Source organism: Lissotriton helveticus, chromosome 3_1 (genome assembly GCF_964261635.1).
Source record: "Lissotriton helveticus chromosome 3_1, aLisHel1.1, whole genome shotgun sequence".
Taxonomy (NCBI): domain Eukaryota; kingdom Metazoa; phylum Chordata; class Amphibia; order Caudata; family Salamandridae; genus Lissotriton; species Lissotriton helveticus.
The window spans coordinates 1,341,054,066-1,341,071,831 of NC_136061.1; the positions used below are offsets into that span (position 1 = coordinate 1,341,054,066).

At 43.7% G+C, this 17,766-nt stretch overlaps 1 protein-coding gene across 1 annotated transcript in view; it reads right to left on the bottom strand.

Moving 5' to 3' along the window:
- LOC144824966 (roundabout homolog 2-like) overlaps window positions 1-17,766 on the bottom strand; it is a 1,188,518-nt gene that overhangs the window by 183,503 nt on the left and 987,249 nt on the right. The window contains exon 13 of the mRNA XM_078683904.1: window positions 15,101-15,295. Within this exon, the coding sequence (XP_078540030.1) occupies window positions 15,101-15,295 (195 nt within the window). The remainder of the gene's footprint in view (window positions 1-15,100; window positions 15,296-17,766) is intronic.

A 17,766-nucleotide genomic window follows, 5' to 3' on the forward strand; every position in this document is an offset into this window, starting at 1 on the left:
CTAGTTGCGTCACACACATGGGTGCACAGTAGAACCACAGTTTTCTTTTTCTTGACCTACAGACATATTTTGGTGTGTATTAAACACTGATAACCTGTGTCTGCAAGCATTAACATTTTCTTCAGGGTCACATAGATTACTGCTTTAAAATTTTTATAACTCTACATCATCACTTTCTGAGGTGTGTAATGTTACATGATTATGTTCTTTTTTGATAAATTGTGCGTCTTTGCCATGTAAAACTGGTAACATAGTTTTGATAGGAGATTTTAACATTCATGTCTGTGGAGACTTAAGGGGGTCGGGTTTGGGTGCCTCTTGCCCTTGTGTAGCTGGTGTACACTTTAAACATAGCAGTTAGGGGAGAAGCTAAATACCCTAGTCTGTAACTGGGACTTGCAACCAACCATGGAAAAAATTACCCCCACTAAAGGTATTTTATTCCCACTTTCAAAGGGTTTGGAGGTGAACCTTCCATTATTGATTATATTTTAATCTCTACTCCCCTTTATTATATGATTTCTGATTTTACAATTATAGCTAGTAATTTTAGCGACCATAATCCCTTGTGTATCAAAAGCTCACTGGCCTATATTTGATCCAAAAGGACAGAGTACTAGAGGAGGAGTTTTGCGGGCTATGGGCGGTGGGAGATGGCTTAAATGGGGACAGATCTTTCCAGACTCTCTGTGTAAGTCCCTTTTAGAGTCATGCAGAGGGAGTGTCAGACCTGCCAGAATACGGAGGCAGAGTCAGATGAGTCCGTGATCTGTGCCTTTGAATCTATCTCCAGATCTGTTATCAAGTTACTAATGGTCCCTCCACACGGAACTGTGAGAGAAAGGGCACCCAGATAGTTTATTCCAGAATGCTCCCTTGCTGCTAGCAGAGGTAAATCAGCCCTGCATGCCTCCCCCAGGAACACTGTGCTAGTTAAAATTAGAAGAAAACAGTATAAACTAGTCCTTAGTAAGTACAGGGAGGCTCTGAAGGAGGAAGCATGGGGTAAACTCATGGAAGCAACAATTTATAAGTGCAGTGCCAAGTTTTGCGCATTATTAACAGCCCCTTTTTTGAAGTTGGGGCCACCAATGTCCTCGATTCACATATTAGAGAGGATGACTGGGTTAGCCATTTTGAGGGCATATTTAAGGGAGCTCCGGACTTGTTGCCTTTACCGTAATGTTGTGTTATACCCACAACCCTAGTTGTATCAGAGGTGGTGTCCGCAAGGTTGCATCTTGGCCCCACTTCTTTTCAATCTCTATATTAGCAACTTAGAGAAAATTCTTCTTGAGACCAAGGCAGAATACCCCCAGGCAGGAGGGTGAGGTCTCCCAGTTCTACTATACGCAGATGACGGAAGGAATGAGAGAGGCCTGCACACACTTTTAGCCACATTTGCGCAGTTTATGGGAGACCTGGATTTGAAGATTAATGCTTTGAAATCATATATCATGCAGGTGGGAATGCGCCTGAGCAGATCATACTCTTCTAAGGGAGGGCTTACCCCAATCCCTAAGGCCTGGGGGTACTCTTGGGTGACAACATGAAATGAGTGCCACAACTTTTATGCAAAAGAAATTACCTAAATAGGGAGCCAGAAGCATTTTTTTAATTTTGCCACAAGTTTGAGGAAAAGACCAGTGGGGGTTCTTATGGGGCTTTATAAGGCTAAATGTATGTCAAAAGCTCTCTATGGATATTCAAATCGCAGAAAATAAATTCATGAGATGACTACTATCTGTCACCCAGGGTACCCCCGCATTTATCACTCAGGAGGAGTTAGGAATGCCTTACATTACAGATCTGATAGCCTTCTGTCCAATCTCCCTTCGGTTAAAAACATGGGTTAAAGAGGGGGACTCGTTAAATAAGGCAATCCTTAAAGACTGCATGGCCATGGCATACGTATTAAAGGTACAGTGGCTTAAATATATAGAAAGAATGCCGACAAGATCATTTTTCCACCCCTGAAGGAATACGAGAGGAGGATCAAGTGCTCCTTAAGATGCTGTTTACTGCACGCCAGACTATGTTAAGGGAGGAGAGGGAGCTCGTGAAGCCCAGTGTACACCGTTTTGTCATGTTGAGGACAACAGTGATGGCAGATCCATACTTACTGGCTTTTGCGAACTCCTTCGATTTATTCCTTTTGACTACGTTTCGGCTGGATCTCTTTTATCTACTTCTCGCTTATCCCAGGGGTACAACTAGAGGACAACCCCTTTCGTCTTGTGGCTGCGATTGTTCCTCTCAGCAAGACATGGTTCATTTTACAATGTTCTGTCCATTTTACGACACACTGAGGAAATCCTTCTTAATCCCCGTCATGAAACAGGCCACTTTTAGTCAAGTTTGGCCCGCTTTTTTATTCCTTCAGATGTTGACGGGTAATACCGTCTTTCATGTGTTACGTTTTTTTAAATCTGCCATTAGGCTTTGTGCGAGTTGTGATTAACCCACTGATTCACATACAGGGGCTTTTATGTATTCTTTTTAACAGGTGTGCTTGTTTGTCCTAGGTAGTCGCGATATTAGTCACAATATGTAGACAAAAAATCAACTGTTAAGCTGTTATAGCTGGTCTACTCCTGTAATTGTACATACTGTATTACTTAACTTCTTATTTGTATTTCAATAATGTGCTTTTATGGTTGTATCTATATGAAACCAAATAAAAAATATTTTTACTTTGAATCTAGCAGTTTTATCAAGAACATTGATAGATATTTCCTGCTGGACCCATTTAGCCATCTGTCCCAGACACACGTTTGTGCCAGGTTTGCATCTTCTTAACACCTCAAATGGTGACATCTTGTTTGAAGAATGTGTTGTCCGATAAAACCAAAGCACAGGAGCGAACAGTATTTACAATCACACACCTGTTTGAAAGTGCCCCCTGGATGCACTCAACCAAAACTTAGTTCTTGCTTTCAACAAGCCCTTTCGTCTGTGGGTGGTAAAGAGAACTTTTCAAATGTTTAATATCACCTGCTTTAACGAAGTTTGTGATTTCATCAATGACATGTATATCTGCTAGATTCATAATACATGAGTCTGCAGTTTGTGATAATTCCTTATAATACCCTGCAGGATTTTTACGGGGATCAGGTAATGTCTGTTTAAGAGCCAAGACTTCAGCTCTTTTCCATGGAACATGTACCCAAACACGCTGAAAGTGTGGCGGAATGGCCGGATTAGCATTTGGGTCCCCTTCTCTCCAAACTGGGGGAACTTCTCTCATTGGATATTGTTTCACTTTCCTCTTAACAGAAAGATCAGGCTCAAACAACTGTTGAGAAATAGTCTCACTCCTAAACGACAACAATGTCGCAACTGCCCTCTCAACATCGGTTCCCACAATCGTGCCTTTTGCAAACTCGAACCGCACACGGCACAACTCAGGCGGATTGGATTCCAAATCATTATCCTCCAATTCTTCACAAAGAAAAACACACATTTTCTCAAAAACATATCTCTGTTTCGGTGCTTCCCATTGACGGAAGACATCCATAACAGACTCTAATTCATATCTTGTGGGGTCGGTAACCCATTTATGATCCAAATGATCCAATATCTCTCGCTCTCTAGAATCAGGCAATTGACTACGCAACTCTTTGCGTGTTCAGACAGGGGTCATACTTGCTGCCCCAAAGAAAGGAGATAGAAGACTAACAACAGTATCAGTCATTCTCTGTCGAACAGAAGGAGAAGTGGACAAAAGAACAGGAGGAAAAACAGAGTGAGGTAAGGCAGACACAGAGGCAGTATCAGAAGCAATATTGGAAAAAGTAGTCAATACAGTAGGCAAAGTCGTAGGAAGCACAGGAAGCCACGCCCACTTTCACAAGGCCACGCCCCAAACCCCCCAGACATGTTGTTTGGGAATGTTGTTCCGCAGCCTTTGTGGGGATTGAATCGTCATACGGATCATACACAGGAGTTAGGTGACACATGGGCTAATATTAGCGCTGCGAATGACAGACAAGTTGGTGGTGCTAAACCTGAGCCTTTAGTAGCAGAACTCCCTGGTAAGATTGTTACTTACATGAAAACTTTAATGCCTGCGATGCGTGTAAATTGGGATAAATTATCTGCATGTAAGCAGAAGAAAGATGAAACCGTGTCCGATTTCTTCACCAGGTTTGAAAAGACGTTTATCGACTACAGTGGTCAAGATATGATTACAGAAGGTGGTCAACGGTTGTTCGTTGACAAGTTTGTGCACAATTTGCTTCCCGAGCTGTGTAAGAAATTGAAAGATTCAGAGAGCTCTTGGGCCGTTTCCTCCTCAGCACAGATATTGGCTACTGCACAGTACTACGAAAATAGGGATAAAGATGAGAAGGATAGAGCAGACAAGAAAACTAAGGAATTAAAGACGAAGGTTCTTTTACAGCAGGCGTATCCGCCCCGTGGTGGTCAGCGTGATTATCAGCAGCCTCAGCAGTTTCTGAGAAACTCGCAAAGGTTCGAGTTTTCTCAACCACGTTTTCCTGTAGGTCCTAATCAATGTGCATATTATTTGTCAAAACCGCATTTTTTAAAATATTGTGTACTTGAATTGATTTTAAAAATTCACTATTCTCACCTTGTCTGTTGTATGCTAGGGCACTTGTCTACACCCCGTGACACCCGCGCAGCCGAGGTAAATGCTGCCGCAGGATAGGAATCTCCATTTGCCGCCATCAGCGAGCCTGACCTCAGGCCACGCCCACTTTCACAAGGCCACGCCCCCCCGCTTACTTAACTGAGCTGCTTACGAGCTCAAACCAGATCCTACACTCCTGAGGCACAGCCGGGAGCTCTGTTTGTCAAAACCGCATTTTTTAAAATATTGTGTACTTTAATTGATTTTAAAAATTCACTATTCTCACCTTGTCTGTTGTATGCTGGGGCACTTGTCTACACCCCGTGACACCCGCGCAGCCGAGGTAAACGCTGCCGCAAGATAGGAATCTCCATTTGCCGCCATCAGCGAGCCTGACCTCAGGCCACGCCCACTTTCACGAGGCCACGCTCCAAGCCCCCCCATAAAAAAAATGTGCCTTCCACGTACGCGCAGCGGACGGGCGCAGCGGGCACGCCAAAGGCGCGCCTAAGGCAAGCCCGTCTGGGCCTGGCCACTATGCCCAATTCTCCCACCAGCTGCCGCACCTACTCACAAGCTAGGCTCCGCGCCCTGAACCCATCGAAAAATATTAACTGCCATTACATTTACACAGGAGATACATCATTTTCCAACTGTGACCTCTGCAACCCAGCCCCTACTGGCGCAGAGGGCCAGGGGCCTCAGCTTGGTCTCCTTAACTGTAGGTCCCTCCCCAAACACTCCCACGAGATAAACCTTCTCATTCAGGAACTAGCCATTGACATTCTGTTCCTCACGGAAACTTGGCTCACCCCTCATACCGACTCTGATATCGTTAATGCCCTACCACCTGGTTACCAAATCCACTCCCAGAACAGACCCCTCGGCAGAGGAGGTGGTCTGGCTATAATATTCAGAGAGCATTTCTCCTGTAGAACTAGCAATGGCAATATTGAGGACTGCGAAAGTTGTCATTTTGCTCTTCAGATTTCACCTGTAACCTCCCTTTCTGGTCTATTGATATACCGTCCACCTGGAGCCCCAGCCAAGTTCGCTAGCGCTCTGGCTGACACTGTCTCCCTCATGGCAACAACAACCTCCAACTTTCTAATCCTGGGAGACCTCAACCTCCATCTACTAGACCCTAAGGACGTAATTGCCTCCGAACTTCTTCTCGATCTCACGTCCTTTGGCACACGACTAGTTAATCAAGAGCCCACTCATGAGAAAGGACACCTGCTGGACCCCATTTTTACAAACATCCACAACCTTAAAACTGGCACTCCCCTCCCTCTACCATGGACACACCACTTCTTGATCCCCATAGACTGGCATCTCTCCTTTCCGTAACCCCAAACATCCGAGACCCGGGTTACCGATAGATGCTGGCGCAAACTTTCGCCAGAGGAATGGGCATCCACGCTCATGACTTCTCTCCCCCCCCCAGCTCCTGACTCAGACACTGCAGATGTGCAGTTTAACTCCTGGCTCACTCACTCTCTAGACAACCTCCTCCCCAAAACCAGTACTGTGAAACGAACCAAAAGAGTAAATCCGGCTCAATGGTACACCCCTGAGCTTAACCTACTACGTAAGGACTGTAAAAGGACGGAACGCTCATGGAGGAAGGACAAATCCGCAGCCAAAAAAGACGCCTTCCGTACCTCCTTAAGAATTTACAAACTCGCGCTCCGTAACACCAAAATCCAATTCTATGACGAAAAAATAAAAAATTCCTCCTGTTCTGTCAGGGAAACCTTCACCATCCTACAAGAACTACTCAAAGTCCCGGAGCCAACGCCAGGGAATCTCCCAGATCCCAACACCTCTGAGGACAAATGCCAAAAACTAGCAAAATATTTTGACGAGAAAATCCAGAAAATTCTCGCCACTCTACCACCAGTCGATCACAGCCTCCCTGACGAGAGTTGCCTCAGATCTGACCCGGCCACCACCCACCTTAACACACTCGGCCCGGTAACTATCGAAGAGGTTTTGTCCACGGTCGCCTCAATCAAAAGTGGCTCCCCCAGCGACCCGGTGCCCATCCGAATGCTCAAAAAAGTGGCTCCCACGATCGCCCCCCCTCTTACTGACCTCATCAATTCATCACTACTTCAGGGTAAGGTCCCCCCCAGCTGGAAAGCGGCTGTGGTCAAGGCCCTCCTAAAAAAGCCTCTACTAGACCCCCTTGATTTGGCCAACTACAGGCCAATCTCCCTCCTCCCCGGCATCAGTAAAATCGCTGAAAAATTAGTAAACAAAAAGCTCTCCCAGTTTCTGGAGTCTAACAACCGGCTGAAAAGCTCGCAGACTGGATTTTGCCCGGGTCAGGGCACGGACACCGCCCTCCTGGCGGCAGTGGAGGAGGCCAGATACATTCTGGACACAGGAGGATCAGTGGCAGTGATCCTCCTGGACCTCAGTGCGGCCTTTGACACTGTCAACCATCAGGTTCTTATCCAGCGACTCAGAGACAGCTGCGTGGAGGGCACTGCCCTTGCCTGGTTCGCGTCATTTCTAAACCACCGGTCCTTCCAGGTCTGGGAGAACGACATCCGCTCTCCAACAGTCCCCCTCCAATGTGGAGTACCGCAGGGCTCCTCACTAAGCCCGACATTATTTAATGTCTACATGTCCCCATTAGAGGAGGTTGTCACCCCGTTCAGTGTGAAAATCATCAGCTATGCGGATGACACCCAGCTGGTGGTGTCTCTATCCCATCCCAACCAAGAACCAGTGAATCTGCACAGCTGCCTTTCCAAAATCCAGGGGTGGATGAACAACTCAGCGTTGAAACTCAACGGGTCCAAGACGAAAATCCTGCTTCTCGGACATAATGGACCCTCTCTTCCCCCCAACATCTGGCCATCCTGTTTGGGTGAACCCCCCGCCCCCAAAGCTGAGATCAAGAGTATGGGAATCTGGATCGAGAAAGATCAGTCCTTCAAAACCCAGGCTAAGAAAACCGCTGGGATTTGCTTTGGGCTCCTTAGATCAGTCAGGAAAATCCTGCCTTTGCTCCCTCCCATCTCCCGGAAACTGATCATCCAAGGCCTCATTCTTTCTAGGCTGGATTAAAGCAATGCTATATATCTGGGAGCCCCCGAAGCCACCTTCAACAAATTACAAAGGATTCAGAACGCCGCAGCCAGGCTTCTCACTAACACCCCGGCTAGATCCTCGGCCAAACCAGCTCTGAAGCTCCTTCACTGGTTGCCTGTAAGAGAAAGAGTCAAATTCAAGGTTCTCTGTCTGGCCCATAAACTCCTACATGACAAAGGTCCCCCCATCCTCAAAAACCTTATCAGGCCCTACAAGGCTACAAGGTCCCTCCGCTCTGACCACGAATACCTCATAACAGTTCCCAGAGTGAAAAGGGCGCGCACAGGCGGACGGCGCTTCTCCGTGAACACAGCCATCCTTTGGAACTTTCTCCCCCGCAAACTAAGGTTGGAATCGGACTACCTCCGGTTTAGGAAACTACTCAAAACGCACCTCTTCCCCTGATCCTGATCCCCCCACCCCCCTCTCTGTTCCCAGTACTTTACCCTCATGATTTGTCTGGATCCCAGCGCTGGGATGCCTCCGGGTTACTACGCGCTCTACAAAACCCTAATAATAATAATAATAATTATAAAGAAGAGGGTCATTTTAAAAGTAACTGTCCTGCTTTGTTACAGCGTATGAATGGTGTTTCTAGCGCAAGAGGTCGATGCATTTCTCAAGCTCCTAGAGGTAGAGGACGTGGAAATTTCCCCCAGAACGCGCGTCCCTTTCCTCCTCAGAATTCAATGAATAGTTTTGATCAGCAGAATAACGCGTCTGGTAGGACGACTCAGTACTATGCTGATGACTACTATGCAGAGAGTGAGAATATGGAAGGTGACGATTGCTAGGACAGCCATAGACAAAGAGAGGGAGTTGTTTCCGTTCCAGTAGATCAGAGTGGACCTTATGTTGAGGTGATTACATCAGGTGTGTCAGAACCTTTTCTGTTGGATACTGGTGCTACAAAGAGTTTTATTATGCACTCTAAACTCCCTGGCACACCTTTGTCTGGCGAGATGAATGTTTCAGTAGGTTTTTCTGGCGCCCCGGTTAGGAACCCGGTTTCTAGTCCTATGTCCCTTTCTGTTGGACCTTGTGAATTCGAAGCACCCCTTATTCTGACGACAGGCTGTGGTGAGAACTTGTTAGGATTGGATCTGTTGAAAAGATTGTATGCGACATTGTATTGTTCTCCTTCGGGAGTACAACTTACATTGGGTAAGAAAGTGATCTCCCCAATGTATTTGTCAAAGGATAAACTTCCGACAGAATTGTCGTTCGTCCTGATATTCTTTGGGCTACTGGTCCTGATGATGTGGGTCTGTTGGAAATACCACCATATGTTGTGACGTTGAAAGCCAATGTTAAAATGCCACGTATTCCCCAATACAAGATCTCTAGTGAAGGTGAAAAGGCATTGCTAGCGATCATTTATGATTTGATTGAAAAAGATGTAATTGAAGAAACAAGAGGCAACGTTTGCAATAGTCCTGTTCTGCCTGTTTTGAAGCGTACTGACCCTTCTCAGCCACCTGTTTACAGGTTTGTGATTGATCTTAGAGAGGTGAATAAAATAGTTGTGCCACAATTTCCAGTTGTCCCTGATATCACTGCCTTATTAACTATGATTCCGGCTTCAGTCACTTGGTTCTCGGTGATTGACTTGAAGAATGCTTTCTTCAGCATCCCGATTGCCGAGGAGAGCAGGGACATCTTTGGATTCTGTTTAGGAGGTCGAAGCTTCCGGTTCAAATGCGCTCCCCAAGGATATTGTGAGAGTCCGTCAATCTATAGTCAGGCTCTAAAAACACAACTTGATACAATTGTTCTACCTGATGGCGCTACCCTTATTCAGTACGTCGGCGATTTGCTAGTTACTGCAGATACTGAGGAGATTTGTAAAGAAGCCACGTTGTCGTTGTTGCGTCATTTGTCTAATTTGCATCACAAAGTGTCTCATTCGAAATTGCAATATTGTCGCCGAATTGCGTGATGCATTGTGTTCGGCTCCTGTGTTGGGTACCCCCGACTACAGTAAGCCCTTTACACTGTATGTCCATGAGAAAGAAGGATGTGCATTGTCAGTGTTGACACCGTCTTTTGGGGACAAGCAACGTCCATGCAAGTATTTCTCGTCGACTTTGGATCCGGTAGCTAGAGCGTTGCTGAGTTGTTTGAGAGCCACAGCGGCAGCAGCTGTTTCTATTCGGCAGTCTGCTGGTTTAGTGATGAATAATATGTTGATTGTAATGGTTCCACATGCAGTGGACACTTTGTTAAACAGGACCAAGACACAGCACTTAACTAGTGCTCGATTGTCAGGTTACGAGTTGACACTTTTAGCGAGTCATGTGCACATAAAGAGATGCAACACGTTGAATCCAGCTATGTTGTTGCCGATTGTAGCAGGGACAGATGTTCCTGAACAGCATGATTGCTTTCTTAGGACAGAAGAGGAAACAAAAGGGAGAGTAGATCTTAAAGACACTCCTCTTGTGAAGTGTGATGGTACCTTATGGGTGGATGGTTCATGCTTCAAGCTTCCGACGTGGTGATACGACTGCAGCATATGCTGTTACGACTTTGCATACAATTGTTGAAGCTGAACGTATCCCATATAATTCAGCCCAAGCAGCAGAGTTGATTGCACTTACGAGAGCGTGTGTGTTGTCGAAAGGAATGAAAGTGACCATATATACTGACAGCCAGTATGCGTTTGGGGTGGCTCACAGTTTTGGACGATTGTGGAAAGAATGTGGGTTCCTGACTTCGCATGGAACCAAGCTACAGCATGGTCAGCTGGTGAATGAGCTTCTTGAGTCACTTACCTTGCCCTTGCAAGTTGCGATTGTGAAATGCAGTGCACACAAGAAGGTTACTGACGACGTTGGTCGCGGTAATGCATTTGCTGATGAAGTTGCAAAAGAAACAGCAAGAGATGTGGTGAGTCGAATGTATGTTGCGGGCCCTGCAAGATGGATTGGTGACATTGGAATGTGTGAAGATACGGTAGAGAGTGTAAAGTCTATTCAAGCTGAAGCCACAGAGAAAGAGTTGAGTGTGTGGAGAGAGAGTACGGGTGAATTAGATGCAAATGGTTGTTGGGTTGAATTGTCAGAGCATCAGCGATGGTTGTTACCCAATGCGTACGCGCTTGCAGTGATTACAATGGCGCATGGAATGGCTCACATCAGTGTGAAAGGAATTTGTAAGTTGTTGGCCCCAGTATGGCAAAATGCTGGAATTCCTAAATGTGCAGAGAATGTGGTCAAGAATTGCATGGTTTGTCTGAAATACAACCCTGGTAGGGGAACTCCAACTCCAGCTGGTCATTTTGCGCCTCCAACGTATCCTTTCGAGGTTTTGCAGCTAGATTGCATCCACATGGAGAGGTGCAACAACTTGAAATAGGTACTCGTTGTTGTTTGTGCCTTTTCGAGGTGGGTAGAAGCATATCCCCTTAAAGATAACACTGCCTTATCCACAGCTAATACCCTTGTCAAAGAATTTTTCCCTAGGTTTGGTTTGCTGAGAATGGTCTGGAGTGATAATGGGAGTGAATTTGTGGGTCGAGTGATGAAGAGAGTATGTGAAGGGCTAGGTATACACCAAAAGTTTCACACTGCAAATCACCCCCAATCGGCTGGACTAGTAGAGTGCTACAACGGCACTCTAAAACTTAAACTTGCCAAGATACAAGGGAGCTCTGGTCTTAAATGGCCAGATGCATTGCCATTAGCACTTTTATCGACAAGAATGACTGTGCATTCACGAGTGGGACTTAGCCCGTACTAGATTGTGTTTGGCCGCCCGACCAACATATGGGGAGTGCCAAGACCGACAAAATTCAGTGAGATTGAACACCCTGTACTGCTTGATTACTTGTATGATTTGACGGCTAAATTGCGTGTCTTACACCAACAGGTTCACGATACTTTGCCTCAGGTTTCTGAAGATCCAGGGCACATCATCAATCCTGGATCGTGGGTCCTAGTTAAAAACTTCTAGCGGACAAAGAATGATCAGCCCCGTTGGACCGGCCCTACCTAGTTCTTTTGTCAACGAGATCAGCAGTGCGAGTGGAAGGAAAGAAGAACTGGATCCACGGCGTACACTGCAAGAGGGTCCCTTTGCCGCTGCCGTACGACCGGTGGGTCCAGGAGGGTATTGCTGACTCTGAGACTGAGACTGTGCCTCGTTTTCTGCCTTTCAGTGATGCACGTGTAAAAGGAACAAATTCTGAACGTGAAAGTGACAATCTTTTGCAAGAAGCCGTGCCACCGTCAATTCGATTGGACACTACCGAGCCTGCACTTTTATTCCAAGACCAGATGTTACCCGGAAAAAGCCATTATAATCTGAGGCCGAGAACTATGGACAAATAAAATTCCTTTTCTTTGCTATTTTTGAAAGTGTAGCTCTCCCATCTGAGAAACTTTTTTGATTTTTGTTTTTCGAACCACCATCCGGGTTCAGCTGTAGGGTCGCGGGCGACAAGTCTTTGGAGTGCAAGCCGAAGACACAAGGTCGACGGTTCTGGTTGGTTCTTGGGCATTTCCCTTGGACTGACAGGCGCATTCCTTAGCACGGAACACCCTACCTCCGCGAGCAGCAAGGGTACAGGATGGAGTTTTTCGAGATGGAGAGACCTGCCAAAGAGATGAACTTTAAAGCCAAAATGTGTATAATGATGACCAAGAAACGTTTTTGATATTATGCATTTTCATGTTGCTTAGTGTAATGATGTTTTTAATAGGAGATGTGTTATTTTCTTTTCAAGTGACATTTGCACCCACTACACAGCCCATACCTCCTTCTACTGTTTCCTCACATTCTTTTCACCCTCTACCTGAACATGAGTCCGTTAGAAGATAACGTCAATAACTCCTTCGTTCAGCTTTTGCACCAACACCAATTAGTAGTGAACACGACTAACTGTTGGGTGTGTGGTCTTATGCCCCATACTACTGATAAAGGTATACCTTGTCTCGTCCTGCCATTCAGTCATAATGGTTCTGTGTGGGCATACAGAACGATGTTCATCTATGCTCGTGAAGTCCATCCCCTACGTTCTGTAAAAGATAATCCAAAGAATAGTGCTCTAGTTAAGGGTATAGTAGACATGATTAGAGGAGCTACTTCCTATGAGACTATCCCGAAAGATGAGACACTAGCGTATATTGGATGGAACGTGACCGGATATGGAGCAAGTCTGAGTGAGAACCAGCGAGCAAAGAGATCCTCTCCGATTTGGATTGTACCCCATCAGGGTCATCTATGTCTGCAAGGTAATGGCAAGAATCCAAGAGCTCAGTTAGGGAAGAGTACCTGCACTGAGACGTATGTTTTTGCGTCCCAGACTTCCCCTTCGTTCCTAGCAGCTAAGGGTACCTATTTCATCTGTTATGATAGAGCATACACATGGTTGCCCCCTGACTTCTCGGGCACATGTTTTGTTTTGTTCCTTTTGCCTCCCACCTACACAGCTGCGGCAGATTACCACAAGACAAGGGTAGTTAGAGGTGTCTTCAGTAAAGAAGACACTGCAGGACAAGAATTGGGAGACTTCTTGAAGGGTTTTCTGCCGTTTTGGGGACCTATGGTTAACAGTAGAAATATAAGGCAATTAACGAGGGTGGTTGAGTCCACCGTAGTTGAAACTGCCGGTGCCCTTAGTAACTTGACTGCTGAGCTCCAGTCGAATCGTCTTATGACCCTTCAGAACAGAGTTGCGTTAGATGTCATACTTGCAGACCGAGTTGGGGTATATAAAGTGATCCAATCAAGTTGCTGTGTTTTCATTCCAGATAACGCTCCAACAGTGTACCAGGACATTTCCAAACTGCATAAAATCTCAGAATCTATTCATATGGATAAAGAAGATTGGTCGTTGATGGGGTGGTTCTGGGAACTGTTGTCCGCCTGGGGATGGAAGATTCTGATGGTCATTGGGATGATATTAGCCATTCTTTTCCTGTTCTGTCTGTGCGTACAGTGTGCTCCTGCTATATGTGGCCTCTGTGCTACATCGTGTATAAGGAAACCTGTATCGAGAGACGAGCTAAGTAATAGGATGATGCTAAGGCAACATCTCAATGAATTTATGAATATAGACCTGGACTCAGATTAGCGTGAGTGTAGGTTAATTGCCTATGTAAGGGCAAAAGGAGGGTCTGTGGTACTGAAATTCTCGACCCGTGTCATAAACATCGTCATATCATGACAATTTTGGTATCAGTAGACCGAGAATGACGAGTATACTATATACGAGTATTTTTGGCATATTCGAGTGACGAGATCACTATGAAATCAGAGATTCCCTTATGAACCCTCGGGTTCCATTTTGTGTACGGCAGCCATTTTGTGGTTGCCCTCACATAGGCCGATGACTAAGGCCAAAAAGAGTCTTAAGGACACGTACACTTTTGCTGACTTCTGTGTGACCTGGGCAAGATGACTCCACTGCCCGAAGCCAAACCTGTTCGGCCAGCTCCTTTCCCAGTGGCCGATCGAGATTAGAGATCAAGCCACAACATGCCATAAACTCTTTATTATACACAACTATGTCTGATCTTACTCACATCTGTCTCTGTTCCTTTCTTTATGGCCTGCTTTACGATGAGGAGGTGCCCGTTTTTATTAGGGGTCCGTCCGATATCTGATGAAAAGTGTTGGGCCTTGCCGGGTAATTGATTGTGGGCTGGACAAACTGAAATATGGGCTTGTCATCATGATTCTGCTTTTTCTTTGTCGTGAAAATATGTGAATGGTCAACTGTAAATAAGGAATGTTTGCCTGAAGCATAATATTTGGTATAAAAGGGATGACTAGCTTTGTAAAGTTGAGCAGTCTCCTGAGAATATACACCGTGTTGTACTTCTAGGATACCTGTTACTGGCTGCAGCCAATAAATTAGATCTTTGAAGTCACCAAGAAGTCTCTGCGTTTCTGTAGTCTGAGACAGGAGAACTCGAAGTCTTTGGGTGTGTCCCCTGGCACCGCTGGGTTCTTAAAAACCCACTACTTCAAAAAGCTGCATACCATAACACAACTTTAGTGGAGCATCATCATAGCTTGCAATGCTGGCTTTAAACAAATAATTTGTTTATCCTAGTGCCACATCAACAATGTCTTACATGTCATTATCACTTCTTGCACCAGCAGCAAATGTATTCTAGGATAAATATCACATAAAGTGTAAACAATTTAATGACATAGAAAACATAGAAAATAAGGTGTCTTTTGCCAGATTAACACTAGTTCCCACCAATTATCATGGAAATAAAATGCTTTGCTTGAACATCTGAAATCTCAGATCCATGTTCCAAAAATAAAGGGCATATTGCTGAAATATCAGACTTTCGCAATGCCATTGTTTATATAATGATATAAATGCAAATGAACATGAACTTCTACCATCCCATCCACACAGAGCCCAGCTGATTAGCTTTTCACCTGTGTAATGACTAAGCGCCTTCCTCTTCTTCCTTTGGCAGTAGATCCACATACTGAAGCTCATCAGTATTACCCAGCATGCAGCACCAGTTCCTGCAATGAACGTTGGTCGCTTGACCACATCAGTGATCTGCTCTGCAAAGCTAATTTTCTCTCCATTGTTGACAGTAAAGAGGTTCTGTTCCATAGGATGCTCTGAAAACAATCACAGGAAACAAATTCATCTAAGTTGCTCAATTTTGATTGAATGTTTATGGTCTATCCTGATGGATCAAATAAAGTTTATTGATTGATTGAATGAATGTTATATTACAAAAAGTAAAGCTCAGGGGGTATGCAATATTACAGATGTAATTATCCAGTAGCATTATAAACAGTACTGCTATAACACCATGCAGCATACAACAAAGTAGTGCTACTACAATGTACTTTTTATACTACTAGGCCACACACTGTTTACAGTGTTGGGAAGATAAATTAACAACTGACCTTCAGTATCAATGATACCACAGCAATGTAACGCTTCTAGAGTGATCCTTGGGCGCTAAAGTATATGTAAAGCCAACTACCACTAGCTAGATACTCTGTGAATATCAAGTCAGCGATACATTTTTAGTGACAAACTGGACCACAACACTTTAGTGATGCATTATTTATGTCAACAAAAAGGTACAATTTGAAAGAATTTACCACAGTGATATACTATACAAACAGTTCTCCTTCAGAAGCTAATAGTCTGTATGTTCGTTTTTTGCTAGGCACTCTCCCGTTGAGACCATTCATAAACAAATGGAAAAAAGACCTGGCTTCAAGCCATTGTCCAGCCTGTGGTCTTGAAGATGAGACAGAGGTAGATGTTATGTTTTTGTCCAGAGTATCTTGGGTCACAATGTTAATGGAATTGCCCCAGTTTGTTAAAACGTGGGCTTGACTAGATACCTTGTAGCCCAGAGAATTTTAAAAAGTGATACATCTCCTTTAATTGTCTTTGCTGTTAGTACATTTTTTACTGAATGTCTGGTATAAGTGTAGCAAATTTTTAGTAACAGATGATCCATGATTTCTAACGTGTACTTTTAATACCATGATGTTTAACTAGAGTACATTTTAAATGCTTTTTAGACTTTTACTGTGACCACATAGTGTTATGAATTTGCTTTCTGCACTTAGCTTTCTGACGTTTCTCTTTTGTACTGGCACTTTTAAAGTATGATATTGTGCCTATCCCATGATTATTGTAATAACTGTGCTTGTATTATGAGCTTTATGGTTTTATAATCAATTTTCAAAGTCCAATAAGATGGAATGTGATTGTTTTTATCTATTTTATATGTGTCCTGTACCGATTAAAAACCTTGTTGATATATATATATATATATATATATTCACTGAAATAACCATAGGTTTCAGGAGTTATATAGTTAGGAATTAGCTTTTAAAAAACCTTTGAAATTCACTCAAAAAAGTTTAGTGGTGTTATAGTTAGCTGGACATTTTACTCATGCAAAACCATTGAAATTGCTCCTATATAGTTAGTTGTACTAACTATATTTCGCGCACCCGCAATCCACTGCTGATGATGTCACATATTAGATCATTCATGACATGGTCAGTGACATCACTGATGACATCTCAAATGACATCACTGATGACATCACTGATGACATCATCCAGTGAATGTGGTTTGCTTCGTTATTTAAATATGCATTATATATATAGCAATTTGCATTGAAGAATAAGTGGATATATATAAATATTTGGATGGAGGATTTAGTAGCAGTGTAATTGACTGTTTACTTGACCAATTTATAATGTCTCACTAAATATAGTGGATAGTGACTAAACTGTGTGAATATCTGTATCACTTTGTCAGTTGTTGTGTAAACTGATTCTACAGTTGGTTACTAGCTATGTGAAAGTCTATATTAGTTATTGATTAGTTAACTGAGTATTTGTATGGGAGTGTGAAAGTGTGTGTGGTTCGGTGGGGGGTGTGTGACTGTCCAAAGATGTGTGAATAGTTGATTCAGTAGATATATGAAGTTAAAACTACATGTTCTAACAGTTGTTTGGGTGAGTGAATATCTTTATGGGTGTGGTGATGAGCAAATATATTTCTCAATGGTACAGGTCCAACAAACTAGAAAAATAAAAGGCAGTGTATGTGTCAGTTGTTGTATATAAATAAGTATACATAAGACACAATGATTGTGTGAGTGACTGTATGGATAACTGTATACTTGTAATAATGATTTTATAATTCACTAAGTATGACTTACTATCTAAATGAATAGAAGAAGTGGTGTTTGTATAAGTGTTTTGCTAAGTAAATATGTAAGTATGATCCATTGTTTGCATAAGTGAGTAGGATGACTTCATATGTGAATAGGATGCATGCTGTTGTTTAATGTCGATATAGATGTATAAGTATTTTTGAAAGTGTTCTATTGTTCATTGACAGCATGTATGAGTGAATCCATAGGTAAGTGATTAGATGTGTGTATACATCTATGAATCACTGAGTGGATTTTTAGATACTTGTATTGCTGTGACAATGGATTTAAATATGATACTCTGTATTTTACAAAGAGTGTTGAAAAATTGTAATAGTGTATGAAAAGGTGTATGTGATTGTCACGTGGATGATGTCATCAGTGATGTCATCA